Source organism: Paralichthys olivaceus, chromosome 22 (assembly GCF_024713975.1).
Source record: "Paralichthys olivaceus isolate ysfri-2021 chromosome 22, ASM2471397v2, whole genome shotgun sequence".
Classification (NCBI taxonomy): domain Eukaryota; kingdom Metazoa; phylum Chordata; class Actinopteri; order Pleuronectiformes; family Paralichthyidae; genus Paralichthys; species Paralichthys olivaceus.
Genome location: NC_091114.1, coordinates 13,153,201 through 13,170,380, shown reverse-complemented (window position 1 = coordinate 13,170,380; position 17,180 = coordinate 13,153,201). Strand labels below are relative to the sequence as shown.

The window sequence follows — 17,180 nt, the reverse complement described above, 5'->3', positions numbered from 1 at the left end:
GAAATTTAATGTAGAATTATCCTCATGATGTTTTCACTAGTTTTCTAAATTGTATGAATTGTAGTTTTCTTTACCCCAGAAACGTCCTTTATATTCAAATACTTTATATTTACACGGAGCGGGTCCTCTCTACGGAGGCCATGTTTTTTACATTAGTCCAGACTGGACAAACTAAACATTTTTTGAGTCTTTATGACAACTGAAGGCTGCTATAGGTTGTTTTTCATGTTTGGAAGGAGAGGGTGAGGAGAGGTGTGCTCAGCAGCAACATGCAACTTCAACACTAGATATCCCTAAATTCTACACACTGTACCTTTAAGTGTGACGAAAACTTGGATTCCAAAATATGGAGTTATATTTTTTAAATTTAGTTTATGAAAACAGTTAATATTAGCTGTACATTTGAATATTTCTTACTGTGTTGCCTGATTGAAGTATAAAATAATGGTGAACAGACTGTATTCAAAGTAAATAAACACAAAACTTAAAACAGACCAAATCTGGGAACTCTGTTTGAACTATGAAGATCCCGGCATTTTTCTTCATGAATATTATCCTTGTTTTTATTACCTATATATATTCACATCTCATTCTTACTTCAGACAGTGTACGAATGAATCTGGGCCACTAATTCTATGTTTGTCTGTTTGTTTTAATTGCTTTAACATATCCAGCTTTTATTTGTTGTAGAGGTAAAAAAAAAAACTCATTAATAAAGTGTTAAAAAAATAAAATAAACTTAAATATAAAAACTGAGTCTCACTCAATCCTGCAGGTTTGTTTCTGTGAATTAAAACCGATGATGGACACTGACACCTTGTGTTAGAGAACGAACACTTCACCTTTTAAACCTCCGTCTCACACGAAACGAGCTTCTGTAAAAAAAAAACAACCCTCGGCGCTTTAACTGACATTAAAACAAAACCCAACTCTTGTGATCGTGAACGAAAATCTCATTTTCTTCTTTCGTGAATGAGGAACACTTTGACAACACAAGCCCCGCCCCTCCTGTCATGAGCTAAAGCACCCGGAAGTGGCTCAGAACTTGTCAACAAGCGAGGCCAACCGACATGGTAACGTACTCTTCTCCTTCTCCGGCGTTTTCTCCTCACTCCTCCCGCTTCTCGCTCGCAAGCGGCCGCTCGCGTAGCTCCTCGAAACACAAAGTGTCGCGGGTTACAAGCCGCTCTCTCGCGGTGTCGCCGCCTGGAAGGAGCGAATAAGCGGAGGAAGTGGAGGTTAGCTGTTAGCTCAGGAAGCTAATTTGTGAAACGTCTCAAGGAGGCGAAGCGACACAAACTGATCTGACAGCAGTTTTTTAAAATTTATTATCATCGTGTCGACAACAGCACGAACCGAGCTCCGGGTTTTTTTAATGGATTCACGTCACTGAGATTGAGAGAAAAGTCTCTGGGAACAGTTTTGTTTTTATCTCGGAAATGGTGGCGAGCCTGGCGTCGTAGTTGAGAAGATTACGGGAAGGAAGTGCGTGCGTGTGTGCGTGTCTCCATTGTGTTAGAGATCAGAACAACCTATAAATAGATATGTCCTATGTAATTAGCTGTATATCTATTAATCAGTCAATTGTTATCTGTATGTGTATCTGTCTCATAGGGCTTAATGGTCCAGAGTGTAAGATTTGGGTGAAAGGGATCTAATGGCAGTAATTGAATTCAAAATAGTCCTAGTGATGTTTTCACTGTGTGTGAATCATCTACATTTTCAGCACTGTTGTTTTCTTTGCCCTAGAATGAGCCATTTTAATTATTTCTACAAGTACACTTGACCATAAGTGTTCTGTTGATTGATTAATTGTTTCAGTCATCAACATAACTATCAAACTAAAAGAAGATTAAGAAAGCTGGTATTACCTGATCTGATGTATCTGTTTGCTCACTCATTTTTTATGGGAGTGATATAGTCATACTGTTATCATGGTTAAAGTTCAACCACATTAAACACACCTTTCATTCAACTTTTCCTCTTTCTCTTTACAGGTTAAGTCTTCCTGAACACCCCTCCCCCAAGATGGCGCTTCTCTGACTTTTTTTTTTTTACCCCTTTAACGTCTTCACTTTTTTAATATATATATATGATTTCGAACCTTGTAGAAGAGAAGCGTTATCACAATGACAGTTTCCTACAAAGTCAGAGCCCTCCTGGTTTTCACCATAGCAGGTGAGTGAGTACACACGCAGGAAATCTGTGTCCTTGTATGTTTCTGTCTCAGGTGCCTGATTTTAAATGTTTATCAAACAAAGGTCATGTTTGCGCTTCTCATGGTATGTAACAGTTATGATCTGTGTCGGACGTGGTGACTTAAAAACTGTCCCGACTCGTTCTGTTTTCGTTTTGTGTCCTCTGCAGCATGCAGTCGATTTGATCCTGCCCTCTGCTCCGGTAAGAAGATGTCGGCACTTTATCTCATGTTGTGTCTGTGGATGTCATGGAAGGATTCTCCAATGTCACATTCTTGGTTCTAGTAACCTATGAATGCGTCATGAGACAGTTCCCTGTTTTATTTAACTGTTCTCCATTGTGATGTTAATTTTAATTGTATTTGAATATGAGCTGTTCATTGTGAAGCACTTTGTTCCCTATATTGAAAGGTCTATGGTGCAGTGATGATAAAAGCAAATATCAGAGCAGATTCTGTTTAGCATTACTTTCTTCACTTTTTGTTTGAACGCTGAAAACAGTGTTAATCAGTGTTTGGAGAAGCAGAAGTGATGTATTGAAATGAAAGTTGTTGTTTCTCAGCTCGATGTGGGCGTTCCCTTCAAGTCTTTGACGACGCGGTGGGAGAGATCATGAGTTCTGCTTACCACAGCTGGTCCTACCACTTCGGCTCTACCTTTGACTGCTGGATCATCAGGGGTCTGGAAGGGGAACCCATCGTTCTCAGGTACAGATGCTGAGCTGGCTCTCAGTGTTCAAAGAATTTGTTTGAGAGTTGTTTGCCACTGTTCGCTGATTTAAGTTTCACAGCTAATCCCCCTTATCTAATTAAAAATATTTTTTTTGTCAGCTTTTCCCAGTTTTCAGCACGATGTAGGAAGGAATGGGTGTCTATCAAATCCTCCGCTGGCGGTGAGCCGGTTGTCCTTTGTGGCTCCAAGCTACCACTGCCAATGGAATTCCCAGGGGGAAATATTACAGTGATGCACCACTTCCTCCCGCATCTGTTCCCTGTGTCATCGTTTCTGTTGAACTATGCCAGAGGTATATAGGCTTTGTTTTGTCTTTAACATCTTGTGTTTGATCATTTGCAAAGTGCTCACCTCTTGTACCTTTTCAAGGGAATTCATGGCTTTACATTCCTGCTGCAACTTCTACTTTTTCATATCAAAAGGTTTAATGCTTTTCTTTTTCTACACATTCAGACTCTGGTGAATGTCCTTTGACATCTTTTGAATGCCTCGGGGGCCGTTGCCTTCCCCTCTCCTGGCGCTGTAATGGCCAGGTGGAGTGTCTCGGTGAAGGTCCCGGTCTCGGTTCAGATGAACATGACTGCGATGGAGATTCGGGAACTCCATCCCCCTCAAAGCAGGGCAGCACACAGGAAGTAGGAACTAAAAAGGAAATTTATACAGAGAGTAACCATGACAGGTACTCTGAGAAACTTAAGGTCATAGATAATAGTCAGAGCTCAGAAAAGTCAGAGGAGAGAGACACTGATTCAGATCTGTGGGTGCTGCTGAAGGAGGAGGCTCAGGTGGATCAAGAGCAACCTTCGACCCATAAGGAGCTTGTTGTGACACCAAGTCCCATTGAGTGGCCCTGCGGAGGGCTCCTCCAGACCTTTTATGGGACATTCTCACCTCCAGCCATTCGGGGTCCTGCTCTGTTCTGTGTCTGGACACTGGACCCTCAGGATTCCAGGCCTCTCAGATTGGATCTGCAGCAGCTGCTTCTGGGGCCCGGGGACAGACTCACCATCTTCAACAGAGAGCAAGGAAAAGGAGATGTTATTAAAATTGTGAGTTTGTTTGATTTAGCCTTTTTCCTGATAATCGTCTCTAAAGAATCTTAAACAAAAATCCTTATTGTAACACAATGTTCCTTCCCTGCATGTTGACAGATCACCAGCACCTCCAATTACAAATCAGTCCAAGCCGAATCCCACACTGGCGTCCTGTCGTTGATGTACGAGACGATTCCTGACTCAGAGGGGAGTGGTTTTAACGCCACGTTCCACGTCGGGAGCTACTGCCCTCCATGGGAAGGTCGGTGTGGGGGAGCATCAGGGGGTTGCTTCACCCAGGAGCAACGCTGTGATGGGAAATGGGACTGTCCTGAGACGGGGAAGGACGAGGAGGGATGCCGAGGCTGCAGTCCGAACCAGTTTGCGTGTGGAGTGGTGGGACAGCGGATTGTGGCATCCAGCCACTTTCCTGGCCACTCCGTGTGTTACCCAGTCACGGAGAGGTGCAACTACCAGCTGTACTGCGCTGACGGCAGCGACGAGAGGGACTGCACCGTGTGCCAGCCGGGGACCTTTCATTGTGACAGTGACAGGTCAGTTTCTGTTAGTTTCTCTAAAGACTTTCAGACTGAAATTCAGTTCTTTTTGCTGTGGAGAGGACAGCGTGTGATTGATTGTTAGGGCTCTTTAGGAGGACTGCTGGTCTTTGGCGAAGGTACACACGTTCTCACATTCAGTGCACGTCAGAAAGCAGCTCTACAGTATCTCATCATGTGCCAAAGTCATGATTTGCAGTCTTTTTGTTTTCGTATTTGGAAATCCCTCGGGCATCAGGACGAAGCTGAATCTCTTACTCGTTTTATTCCTGCGTCATCTAACACACAAGTGGCCCATTGTCCTGTGCGCAGGTGCGTGTTTGAGAGCTGGCGCTGTGACGGCCAGGTGGACTGTAAGGATGGCACGGACGAGCTCAACTGCACCGTCATCCTGCCCCGCAAGGTCATCACTGCGGCAACGGTTGGCAGCCTGGTGTGTGGGCTCCTGCTTGTGATCGCCATGGGCTGCACCTGTAAACTGTACTCGCTCAGGACCAGGGAGTACAGGTAACTTGATTGTTTTTGTGCCTTTATTGTTTTTAATCCTACTCATCCTGCAGTTTCTGCGATGTTCCATATTTGTTTTCGCTCTGTAGCTGAAGTATATTTGCTTTACAGACGTGTTGGTTCTTTTAAACAAGCATTGTGGGCTTTTTAATGACTACCACTGCCACATTTTGTGTTGACTCTCTGAGATGGTGACTCACAAGAGGCACACTTTGTTTTCATAACTTCTGGATTCAGTTGCTGCCAAAACGACCAGACAGCATCTCTCAAACGCTTCAGAACCTCCCACAACACAGACAGCATGCATTGTAGAAACACACACACAAACTACCAGGTTGTTGTCTCAGCCAAAGTCGGTCATGTTGTGTACTCTTCTGAAAATTACACCTCTCTACGGTGTACAAAAGTCAAAACATTAACTTTCATTTTACAAAAACAAACCATGAGTGTTTTTAGGATTGAAGCAGTTATTTACTTTAAAAATAAGCTATAGTACAGTAGATAAAAATGATAAAGAAGTTTATACTGTGGATGAATCTCTGGGAAACCAGTGTCTGTGTGTGTGTGAATGTGTCCTAATGTGTCTGTTTTCCCGCAGCTTGTTTGCTCCAATCAGCCGTCAGGAAGCAGAGCTGATCCAGCAGCAGGCTCCTCCGTCCTACGGTCAGCTGATTGCCCAGGGCATCATCCCGCCAGTGGAGGACTTCCCCACAGAGAACCCCAATGAGGTGAGAGCGTCACAAGAGCATGTAGCTGTTTACTGGATGAGTATGACCTCAATATGCGATAATCGGTTCTCCTGATGATTGATCGTTTTAGAGACATGGTGTAGTCTCACCTGTTGAACAGCTTACAACATTTTGTAACATTCAGTGTTGCTAAGTGGGTTTCTTCAAGTGTGTTTGTGGTGAGTCCCTAAAGGTCTTTGGGAAACCCTGATTGATCTGCAGGACTTTCTGATGGTCAAGAATTATTAATGTCACAGAAATGTCACAACAAAAACTATCAATAAGAGTTACCGGATGATAACCAATGGAAGGTCTCTTGTATTGTTCAGTTGCAATGCAGACTTCAGTGTCCAGTTTTCAATTCTGACAGGCTTTTTTGTTTGGCAGTGAAATTAAAAGCACCTGACAGTAACGTGAAAACACTTGAAATCGAACCCCCGAGCTTCAGAGGACCATAACAAATTAATTTAATGCTCTGAAGTTTGAAAGAAAGGAGTCGGTAAGAAGAGGACTGATAACGGACTCATTCATGGGAGAAGAGGCCTCGTCTCTGAGCGGCACATTCTTCTGCTGTCCAGCGACACTGAGTTCAATTTTAGCTACAGTAGCTCCTGTGTCATCAGTCTTAAAGTCATGTGCTCCACTCCAGCAGTCGACTTGCTTCAGCCCGCAGCCTCCTGATGGGGATTAATAGAGTTAAGATAGAACGAATGTGCTGTTGCCATGCAGGTTCACACTGAGGTGCTTTATTACTAGCCAATGAGGACAGTGATTTAGAAGAGCGATTAACAAAGCATGTGATGTCTGATGGGTCAGCCCAGGATACAAATTCGCTCTTCAAACTTGTGATTGTTTTAATACAACTTGAAGGAATTGAGAGAGTTATAGAAGGTATTTTCTTTGACACATTTTCTTTCCTTTGTTTTTATCTTTGTCAGACGTCGTCTCTTTCTCTGAGGGGAATTCTCCAGCTCCTCCGCCAAGACGCTGCCAACTCCCCACACCGCAGACGCAGGCCCCGCTTCGTCCGCCGGGCTGTTCGCCGCATGAGGCGGTGGGGTCTGATCCCCAGACCTCCCTCCAGGCCGACTCAGACATCGAGCTCCAGCCAGCAGCAGACAGATTCCGCCCTCATTGGCCAGGAACCGGGTCTCTCCACTCCCACCAGCTCCTCGTTGGCCGTGGAGGCGGTGAACCAGCCGGTGCCTCAGAAACTGGGCTTGTTGTCTCAGTCCGAGCCGCATCATCATCATCAGCAGCAGGAGGACGACGACGTACCGCCTCTTCTGCTTTCTCTGCCCCCGCCGCCCGTCGCCTCCCCACCTCCACCTCCATACGCCCCCCCAGCTCCACCCCCGCCCGTCCCGCTCACTCCTCCCGTCGCCGTGCCCCCGAGCAGCCCCTCTCTTGCCTCCATCTTCCACACGCTGGGCCTGAGTATCTCCCTCTTCAGAGCGTCGCCCTCGTCCTCCTCCACCAACTCCATGCTCCTCTCCGCCTCCCCCTCTTTCTCCTCCTCCTCCTGCTCAGATGACGAGGTGCTGCTCATCCCTCTATCCGAAGACACCACTTCAGAGGATGACGTGCCCATGCTCACCTGAGCGACTCCCTCACTCGCCCAGTGACTCACACCCCTTCTCTGTCTCCTTTTACGCACTAATAACTGAGTCTTTCCACATTCGTTTGAACTGAAGCACAGGAGGTGGCCCACAGCGAGACGCACCCTCACTGTGCAAGTCTGGTGCCTTTTTGAAATTGCTTTGAGTTGGATTTGTTGACTTATGGAAACAAGTATTTGACCATTTTTTTAAAGACTTCCTTCAGAAAGTGTAAGTTTAAAACGAAGCGCATGGCTGATGTATGTCTGGGAGTGAGCGTAGGTCGGTATCGGGTGTGCACTTAATTAACGCTGGGCTGCACATTGAAGGTAAACTTTTTGCACAGAAGAATCTTCCCTATCCAGAAACTGAGGCAGGCGACTGTCACACTGAATGATTAGAGTTTTTATGATGGAAATTGTTGTGTTTTGTATGGTTGCAACTGTGTGAATGGATTTATGTCTTACATAGACAGTGGAGTATGTTTGTAGATGTGGTTCATCCCCACATACTTCTGCCACTTGTATCCAGTCTCATGCTATATCAGATGTTATTATAGAAAAAAAACATTTCCCCTATTTAAGTGCCTTTTTGAGGAGTTTCCTGTAGATGGCTCGAGGTGATTGAGACGATTCCCAGAGAAACACGCTGCACACGAAACACACGGAGGCACGTTTTCCTTACATCACAGCACGCATCGACACATCAGTGACTTTACGATAAAAACAATGCATGACTACTCTGCAAGCCGGCAATAACCTTTGGGACCCCGTAGTTTTTGTGCACATTCATGGCAATGTAACTGCGTTTTAGATTACACACGTGTACACTTTCTAAGCGAATGTATGTAATATACAAAAAGCAAATATGTCAAAAGACAATCTCTTTGGTGCCTGACTTCAGTGTGTGTGTGTGTGTGTATGTGTGTCGTGTGCACAGGAAGATGAGGGGCCCTCGTGATGCACGGGGCCCCGAAATCACAAAAACAACCTCAACTTGAATCTTCAGCCCCTGAGGGGAACGGATCGCATTCTGTCACATTTTGACACAGCAGACTTGTGGTGTGCCATTTGTATTGTTGTACATTTTACAGTGTTTTTATTTCAGCAAGTTACTTATAAATTTTTTCCTCTTAAGTTGTTTTTTTTTTGCTTTGATGAATGTATTGGTGTAGATTAGCCGGAAGTTTTAAATTTAGCTTAATATGAGAGAAAGTGATTTTATGATTTATTAGGGTCAACTTCACTGTATATAAGTAAAAATGTGGCTGAGATTAAACGATTTGCACTTTTAAGTTTGGCGTGTCGTGTTTGTTTGTTGGTCAGTAAAGAGTGTGAGGCGTGGCCGACACAGAGGTGACAACAGGTGAGAGAGTTGTTGCTTTGTGTTTTGTATTCAAACGTCCTGCAGGAATTCCCTCAGACTCCTGGAGGAGCTCCTCAGTGTTTGTCCTGGGGAGAAGACACAAGTGGAGAGAGATCAGGGCTCAGGAGAGAGATCAGGGCTCAGGAGAGACACCGACGTTACGTTGGGCTACAAGGTAATTACAGCAACTGCTTTTAAATTCATTGATGTCTTAGGACAGTGATCGTTGGAGTTAAATTTTGCTTAACATCTAACAGAAGGCCCAGTTTCTTCTGACGTATTTGACCCTTCCAGACTAAAGTTTTCTCATTATAATGTTTGATTTAGTCTGGTGCATATTATAAGTACTGTAGAAATTAGAAATGTTCTCATTTGAAAATATTGCGGGGTGGGTGGGAGAACTACTATATATCTTTCATATACTGAGTAATATTTTGACTTCTGTTTAAAATATTGTAAAGTTACGAGAGGCTTGGCCACTGAATAAAACCAGAGTCATGACTTTGGTTTGAAAACTTTAAGTCGAGTTAAATCGAAGGACAAATAAATACACAGTATTCTACATGATCTTCAATTACATTAGTTACATATCGTCCAAATTCAGTGAAATTGATTTCGCATTATTAATAAAAACACTGGGGTCCTGAGTCAAAGAACCCCTTATAACTGAATTTTTCTATAGACAGCTCTTCTCTATAGGCTGTTGGAAATTCCAATTAAGTGTCACTATGATTAATGAATAAATCCACTACAGCCTGAACACTCTGTCTGCTGCTGGAGACAAACTGTGGAACTTTGTCCTCACTGTGACATTTAAATAGGTTCCAGCTCTAGTTATGACCTCACCTCCCTCCTTGAGGCTCTGGGTGGGGATGTTGGTGGTCATGGTGGTGGCTGAGCTCCCTGGAGCTCTGCAGAAGTGCATCTTTGATGAGGTCCAGGCTCAGGTCCGAGTGGTCAGGGCTGCTCGGATCCACCCACACGGCCCACCTGACCAGCCCACACCTCCGACTGGGCCACAGCATCGGAGGAGCGGCCTGGGGGAGGTGACTCCTTCTGCTCCTGCCTCGCCACAGCCAATCAGGATCCACACCTGGATTCCAAGAGAGAGCGACCGCCTGTCAGACGCAGAGAAGGGGAGACTGGAGGCAGCAGTGGAGGAGGCTGTGAGGGTGGTGTCGTCTTTACTGTCAGGTAAAAAAAACAACACACACACACACACGCACACACACACACAGCATTATAAACCAATTGATCTTTTCATAGTGAACAGGGTTGTGGGTCCTTTGCTGCTCAGCAGAGACGTCAACAAATACTGCAAGTTCGTCTGGAGCAATTCAAAGACAAGCAACTACAACAGGTGTGTGTGTATGGGTGTGTTTGTGTGTGTGTGTGTAGTTATGACACTTATGATGGGGAGATGTAACCTCAGCCTCACATGTCCTTGCGTTAAAGCCCCACTTCTATATTTACCCAGTAGAACTACTAATAATCACATATGATAACACGCTGCTCAAATGATTCTTTAAATTTCAAAACTGTGGAAAGAAAGTAAAGGTTTGCAATGAAATGCTCAGTAAATAGATTTAATTGTTCTTTACTGCTGACGAGGAGGGATGACATGAAAACTGATTTACAACGCCACAGATGTTTTTCTTCAGGTGTGGTCGAGCCAGCAGCAGCTACAGGAATGAGACGTGTCTGGATGTGACTGTAAGTCTGGACAATTTATATCTGTTCCTCCTGTTTCACTGGAAAAGACATAAACATTATGTCTCTGTCCCTTGTTCATGAGGGACACCTTCATGAACAATGAAATAAGTCTTGTTCACCACCCGTGGTTTAAACAGATCCCAGATGATCACCTGTCTGGATGTGATATTTACCCGGAGCCTGACTCACCGCTCAGGACTGTCCTCAGACCTGAAGGTGCCGGACTCCCCGACACAGACTTCCTGCTTTACCTCCACACACAGTCCACTGACAAGTGTCGGGCAGAGGTGAAGACTCTTGTGTTGTGTGCAAAGTACTTAAAGGTTTTCAATCAGTACTAAAATGTATGCAGGCAGCACTTTACTGAAGAAAGCTAATATAAGATGTAATCATCTGTGACTTTTCTATTTAATTCACTGCCTCTAAGTGTGTAGTATCTCTTCTCCAGCCCAATGTGCTGGCGTACGCTGTCCACTGCCAGACGGACACCCAGGGGCGACCTGTGGCAGGGGTGGTGCTCATCTGCAGGGACAGACTGACAGAAGCTGTGTTCAACCACCAGGCTACAGTACAGGCAGGATTTATCGTATTTATAACTCTGAAACATATGCACAGTTTATAAAAAAAATGTTTTTCTCCATCAGGATGAGATGAATCATAACGAGTGTGTTTTTCCAGACTGTGATTCACGAGCTGTTCCACGCTCTGGGCTTCTCTAAAGATCTCTTCCACACCTGGAGAGACTGTTCGTCCTCATCTCCAGGTTTTTGACTGTTTTTGATATTTCATATGTCACTATATTAACTTGAATACAGCATGTGGCCGTCCACTTATCTGTGATTTAACGGCCTCATATGTCATGTTGCTCCTCTCGCTGTTCACTGTAATTTAGCCAAATATCTGAAACGACATTTAAACAACTACATTTATTTGTGGGGTGTTTGTCTAATAAACGTCGGAGGTTAAATATCAGCGACATATTTAAACTCCCATTCAGGATCATTTTCATTGATCAGAAATGTGTTTGTGTTTTTCTCTGGGTTGTGCAGCAGTGGGCTCTGGATGTTCACCTCGGGGGAAAGTGATTCACTCTGATGGATCAGGTCAGATGAGGATTTACACCTCGTCTGTCATCGCAGCTCTGCAGACGCACCTGACGTCTCCTGACCCTGAGCTGGGAGGCCCGCTGGAGAACCAGGTACTGGAGCTGCTCAGGTTCAATCCAGATTCAACAGACGTACTCGTCGCCTGTTTCAAACTTCTGACTCCTTCCTTCAGGATGTACCATCGGGCAGAGCCTCCTCTCACTGGGAGGCCCGGCTCCTGCGGGGGTCCATCATGGCAGCGGAGCTGGAGGACTCGACCACAGTCCGGATCGACCCGGTCACTTTAGCTGCTTTGCAGGACACAGGCTGGTACAGTGTGGACCTGAGCCGGGCACAGAGTCTGGTCTGGGGCGACGGTAAGAGAAGAGGAGGGGTGATGATGTGTAGTGTAAACATGAGGATAATCTGATAACCAATATAATGTTTAATTAAAACTAGAATTTACTAATGAATTACAAAAAGGACAACAACATAAATTATATGATTTAATGATAAATTTGTATTTTCTAGGTGAAGGAGCCACGTTTGGTTCCCTGTCAACCTGCCAACACAACTCCTCATCTTTTTTCTGCACCGGCAGGTTCATTCAAAGTTTATTTTCTCCAAAACAACATATGCTTATAAGTTGAATAGTGTTGTTGTGATTATCTCAATCGGCTGATTACATTTCCAGCAGTAATGTTTGCAGTATTTTTTTCCTCTCAGTGGACTCGGGTGTCATTTTCTTCACCTCCACAAGGGCGAGTGTCAATCCGATCCATACCTGGAGGGATGTAGAGTATTTAAACCGCTGAAGAATTCAGTGAGTTATATTTCCTCTCATTATCTACAAAATAAAATTCCACAAATGTACCCATGTGCTTTGAATGTGCGATACTGATGTGCATCTTGTATTATAATGTGTGTTTATGATGTTTTTTAATTGTTTTTATTAGCTTCCTATTTTAAACTTATGTTTAGTGACTTTGAGCTTTGTGCTATATTTATTATTATTGTGATCTTACATCAGAGGGAATTCTTCCTGCAGCTCATTTTGTATTGACTTTAATGTGCATTCTTTATATCTATGATCTGGACTTGTAGCTGTCCAATTCTGTAAAGCAGTAATATCTGTTTTAATTTATCTTGGTTCAGAGTGAATGCTGGAAAAAGGAAAACACCAGGCTGACACCTGAGGTCGACTGGAGCGGGGAGATTTTGGGCCTCGACAGCCGTTGCTTCTTCTCCAGCCTGATCAGACAGGTGTGTGTGTGTGTGTGTGTGTGTGAATCCTTGTCACGTGCCTTTGTCTAAATGTTTTCTTAGATTTAAATTATTTTCTTCGTTCTCTTTTCTCTCAGCAGACAAAGTTCCTTGTGTCGAGCAGCTCAGTGGAGGGCCGCTGTTACAGACACAGGTGTACTGGACCAAACAGGTACCAAATCCAGGTGTCTGACTCTGACTGGATGGACTGCCCACCAGGGGGCGCAATTCAGGTAATCAGACCCACCGTGTACCTATAGTTTGCTGTCAATCAGAAGACTTTGTTAAAAGATGCTGTAAACATTAACATCAGCGTCTTTTCCAGGTAAATGGATACCAGGGTTTAGTTTTCTGCCCAGACAGGAGGTTGTGCCTTTATCCTGATATTACTCCTCCATCTGGTGATGTTGGTAGATTTCCTTCTTCCAACACAAGGCAAGTGTGATTTAACAGTAAAGCATCATCTCGTCCTACAATAATTTAACTCATAATAACTCTACTTTGTCGTGTTTTTGTTCAGTGACCCTGACGAGATGATAAATTCAGCCCAGGACGGGAGCTGGTCGACCCTCAGGCCTCACACTGAGCTCAGTGTGGCCTCAGCGCTCGGCTTCACGGCTGCTGTGTGTCTCCTGGCTGCTCTCGCTGTGTCTTACAGGAAATGTCACTCGTGCAAGAACAGGATTCGAATTGTTCCAGACGATCACAGACCATAAACCCTGTTATTGAGTCTTGAGTAGTTAAAGTGAGAGTATGTTGGATGGCTTTTTTCTTTGTACATGTATGTGATAATGATAAATGTACATTATGAGTGATTATGTTTTTGATGTGAAAAAGAAATAAATGAATTCACACACAGTTCATTTAAATTGAAATTGAAATTTGTATTAATCAATGCTAGTAGATTCCTCATGATCTCTTATGATGCGGTAAAACATCACAAAGCAAATGAATAAGAAGCTGCAAGGTTTTTAAAGACGATTGCACAAACTGTTTGAATGATGAGGCGGAGCTGAGTAACAAGTACACATCTTTAGGTGTAGTTAGTAATCCTTACAATGTTTTGATGTGAAGCAGCAACAGTAGGAAATGTTACGTTGGTGTTAGCTACTAATTATTACAGCTTTTTGTGGGAATTGCCAATAAGAGGCAATTCACATGACAAACAGCCACAGACAACAAGTTCAAAGTCCTGCACTGTAAAAGACATGGGGGACCCACTCCTGTGCAATGCGATTTTATATTACATTTCTTTTAATAGATCCCCGTCACCTAAATCTTAATGCGTGAACCTTTAAGAGACATTTATTTAATTGAGTAGATTGAGACTGCTACTTTAGGTAAAGACAGACCTTTTATATCGTTTTTATTTTCTCTGCCACACAGGGATAGAGGTCTGTCTGGGAGCCACACCACCCGGACAGATTTTGTACGGTGAACTGGTCTTGTTACATTCACGCTTTAGTTTCAGGCAGAGGAAGCAGAACGGCACATGGCATCGAGGGCATTCAATGTTTTTGCAGTATTGCTTGTTGTGCTCCACCTTCAAACCACATGTAGGGCAGGCCCTCACCGATGGACAGTTGGTGACACCCTTCACATCAGGCAGATTGATGGTGCGACATGTCTGCAGAAGCTGAAGGTCCTTGTTGGCACAGCCGTCATTGGCGCAGCGGTCGGACCGGGGGCCGTGACCTTTCCACTTCCTCTGACACTGCCAGCAGAAGTGATATGGCGTCTTCTGATCGGCTGAGCAGATGATGCACACGACACACAGGTTAGAGAGATCCTTTCTTTCCACACACGTCTTGCACTGTGGGCACTGATATGGAAAACAGGGAAAAATCCATCATATAAAAAATCAGTGTCTTTGATTTTGTTTTAATGATCTGAATCATAAAAAATAAAAATCCCTGCACCACCCACCTGCTGAATGTCACAGTGCTCTGCAGCAGTCATACGAGCCATGGTCCGTTCAAATTTCTTCATTTCCGACACAGACAGAATGGCCAGTCGGCGAACTTCTATATACGACCACTCCTTATTGCACAGTTTGGTTCCCTCTACCAGTGCAGGGCATGTGAATTTATAAATGCCCTTAAAACAACAATTAAAGAACCAGTTTAGGATTAAAAAAAGAACCTTTTCCTCTCCCGTCTGTCATCTCACGACCCCTCGGATTTGTCTCAAGACCAAAAAGTAAAGCCAAAAATCGCCCTCTGATGGTTGGTTGCAGTACACAGGGGATTTTCTTTCTATAAAAAATCCCCTGTGTACTGCAACTTTCACTTTTGGAATGGGTTAAAAATAACAAGAAAAACATCTAGGTACCTGATCCAGCCGGCTGCGACACCACTGTGTTAGAGATTCTGCGGTGACAGCGTGGCCACAGGACATCACTGCTCGGAGACCACCATCACCGTCTTCTGAAGCTGAAGTCAACAAGAGGAGTGTTAGTGACTGAGTCTGAAGAACTGCATTTGTCAAAAATTAGAAAAGGAAGATTCGTGCAATCCAACAGCTAATTCAAAGAAAAATAAACAGACCAAACCAAACTAACTAACAAAGGGAAAACAAAAGTTTCATCATCTGTATGCACAACTTCAAACACTGTCAGAGAAGGAAATCAATCTTACACACTGGATCCAGGTCGTCCTTCCTGTCAACTAAAGTCATTGTGGGGTCTTTGGGGTTGTATTTCTTCTCCTTCTCCACTTTCAACATTTCGAATGCTAAACGTGAAAACATCTGGACACCTGACATTAACAAACTTTAGATTCATAACACACATTATCACAACAGTTAGTCTGTTGACAATATTTGATATAATATTACTGATATTGAAAACAACAGAAAAAGAACTAGCTGTCAAAATGTTTAAATAACTTCATCGATACAAACTTTCCATGTAAACACAATAAAGTAAAAATACTGCACACTTTCACTTTCACTCCACACTTGTACTTCCAGTAAAACACTTGTGTGACCGTATTCAGTCGAGTCCTTAAAAAGTTACCAGACATTAAAGCTGTAATTCACAGTTTAGTTGCTGCTGAACTTACCTTGTTTCCTGCAGAGTAGAAACACTGAAGTGTGTGTAACAACACCATCACCTCACTTTGACACTCCCTCACCACTTCCTTTAATGGAGGACGAGAAATGACGTGAAGTATAAATAAAGAAATGTGGAAATAACATCAAGACATGTGTTTATTTATTTATTCCCACATTTATTTATACATTTATTTATTTATACTATGTTCTCCATAGTCCTCATTTTGTTTCATAATCCATATGACTCTTGTGTCGTCATCAGCCCGGCTAGCTCAGTCGGTAGAGCATGAGACTCTTAATCTCAGGGTCGTGGGTTCGAGCCCCACGTTGGGCGCACAACTTTTTTCAGTTTCTCTTCATGGGATTCTGAATTAATGACCTTTCTTCGTATTTATCATTTTGTATAAAATAAAGGTCTAAATCTGGATGGGACGCAGCTACCTAGTCTCTGTGGCGCAATCGGTTAGCGCGTTCGGCTGTTAACCGAAAGGTTGGTGGTTCAAGCCCACCCAGGGACGAGACCTTTTCCTTCTTCTATGGAGGACGAGAAATTACTTAAGTTTTAATAAATAAATGTGGAAGTAAATAAATAAATAAATGTACTAATTTTATTTCCACATTTACCCATTTTCACATTTATTTATTTCTACATTTATTTCTACATTTATTTATTTCCTCATTTATTTATTTCTACACTTATTTATTTCTACATTTATTTATTTCTACACTTATTTATTTCTACATTTATTTATTTCTACACTTATTTATTTCCTCATTTATTTATTTCCTCATTTATATATTGAGCAGGACTGGTCACAGGAGTGTGATGATCCAGTTCTACTACTTCTGCCTTCAGTAGCTGCTGTTTGCAGTGTTGAGTCAGTTCACACTTAGAAACAACGAGTTCATCTTTTATTGGATGATTTAGTAACAAACTTAAGATCACGTGTTGAGTTATTAATATTAATCCATGGTGTCGGATCATGTCTGCGTGTCGCTCCGGTCAATTTAAACGGAGGACGAGAAAAGTATTAATAAATAAATGTCTTGCTTAAGTCATTCCTCGTCCTACATGGTGGTGATGTTAAAGAAACGTATGATTGAATTAAAGTTTCGCTGCACAGGGAAGAAAAGGTCTCGTCCCTGGGTGGGCTTGAACCACCAACCTTTCGGTTAACAGCCGAACGCGCTAACCGATTGCGCCACAGAGACTAGGTGGGAGCACACGTCTAAAATAAGTCATTTTATTGAAAACGCCCTCTTCTTCCAAGTCCGATATCTTCCTTCGTGGATCACAGCCTCTTTATATACAGTCTATCGTGCTGTGGACAATAAATATTCCTTGT

General features: G+C 43.3%; 3 protein-coding genes and 3 non-coding genes across 9 annotated transcripts; 4 read left to right on the top strand and 2 right to left on the bottom strand.

Moving 5' to 3' along the window:
• Positions 1-934: 934 nt before the first annotated feature.
• Positions 935-8,648, top strand: lrp10 (low density lipoprotein receptor-related protein 10). 3 transcript variants are annotated; one of them, XM_020095793.2, is made up of 10 exons: positions 935-1,073; positions 1,998-2,178; positions 2,368-2,400; positions 2,761-2,905; positions 3,029-3,222; positions 3,384-3,979; positions 4,082-4,518; positions 4,834-5,028; positions 5,627-5,756; positions 6,695-8,648. In XM_020095793.2, exons 2-10 carry the CDS (start codon positions 2,130-2,132, stop codon positions 7,355-7,357), a joined length of 2,442 nt encoding a protein of 813 aa, XP_019951352.2. In that variant the 5' UTR covers positions 935-1,073; positions 1,998-2,129; the 3' UTR covers positions 7,358-8,648. The 3 variants fall into 3 exon arrangements, with proteins under 3 accessions (XP_019951352.2, XP_069375181.1, XP_069375182.1); XM_069519080.1 differs by having other exon boundaries at positions 1,044-1,238; XM_069519081.1 differs by lacking the exon at positions 935-1,073 and adding an exon at positions 1,112-1,485.
• Positions 8,649-8,849: 201 nt separating this feature from the next.
• LOC109634793 (ciliated left-right organizer metallopeptidase) lies at positions 8,850-13,638 on the top strand. Its single transcript, XM_020095489.2, has 15 exons — positions 8,850-8,894; positions 9,541-9,913; positions 9,986-10,079; positions 10,381-10,432; positions 10,570-10,719; positions 10,881-11,006; positions 11,111-11,195; positions 11,482-11,630; positions 11,711-11,894; positions 12,049-12,118; positions 12,244-12,340; positions 12,673-12,780; positions 12,879-13,013; positions 13,106-13,215; positions 13,301-13,638. Exons 2-15 carry the CDS (start codon positions 9,556-9,558, stop codon positions 13,494-13,496), a joined length of 1,914 nt encoding a protein of 637 aa, XP_019951048.2. The 5' UTR covers positions 8,850-8,894; positions 9,541-9,555; the 3' UTR covers positions 13,497-13,638.
• A 5-nt stretch (positions 13,639-13,643) lies between these two features.
• Positions 13,644-16,156, bottom strand: LOC109634798 (E3 ubiquitin-protein ligase DDB_G0292642-like). 2 transcript variants are annotated; one of them, XM_020095495.2, is made up of 5 exons: positions 15,843-16,156; positions 15,417-15,536; positions 15,112-15,212; positions 14,707-14,877; positions 13,644-14,602 (listed from the first exon to the last, which is right to left on the bottom strand). In XM_020095495.2, exons 2-5 carry the CDS (start codon positions 15,526-15,528, stop codon positions 14,147-14,149), a joined length of 840 nt encoding a protein of 279 aa, XP_019951054.1. In that variant the 5' UTR covers positions 15,529-15,536; positions 15,843-16,156; the 3' UTR covers positions 13,644-14,146. The 2 variants fall into 2 exon arrangements, with proteins under 2 accessions (XP_019951054.1, XP_069375227.1); XM_069519126.1 differs by lacking the exon at positions 15,843-16,156 and having other exon boundaries at positions 15,417-15,679.
• trnak-cuu (transfer RNA lysine (anticodon CUU)) lies at positions 16,096-16,168 on the top strand. Its single transcript has one exon. It is a non-coding gene; the product is annotated as a tRNA-Lys (tRNA).
• A 110-nt stretch (positions 16,169-16,278) lies between these two features.
• trnan-guu (transfer RNA asparagine (anticodon GUU)) lies at positions 16,279-16,352 on the top strand. The gene has a single exon. It is a non-coding gene; the product is annotated as a tRNA-Asn (tRNA).
• A 620-nt stretch (positions 16,353-16,972) lies between these two features.
• Positions 16,973-17,046, bottom strand: trnan-guu (transfer RNA asparagine (anticodon GUU)). The gene has a single exon. It is a non-coding gene; the product is annotated as a tRNA-Asn (tRNA).
• Positions 17,047-17,180: the final 134 nt, after the last annotated feature.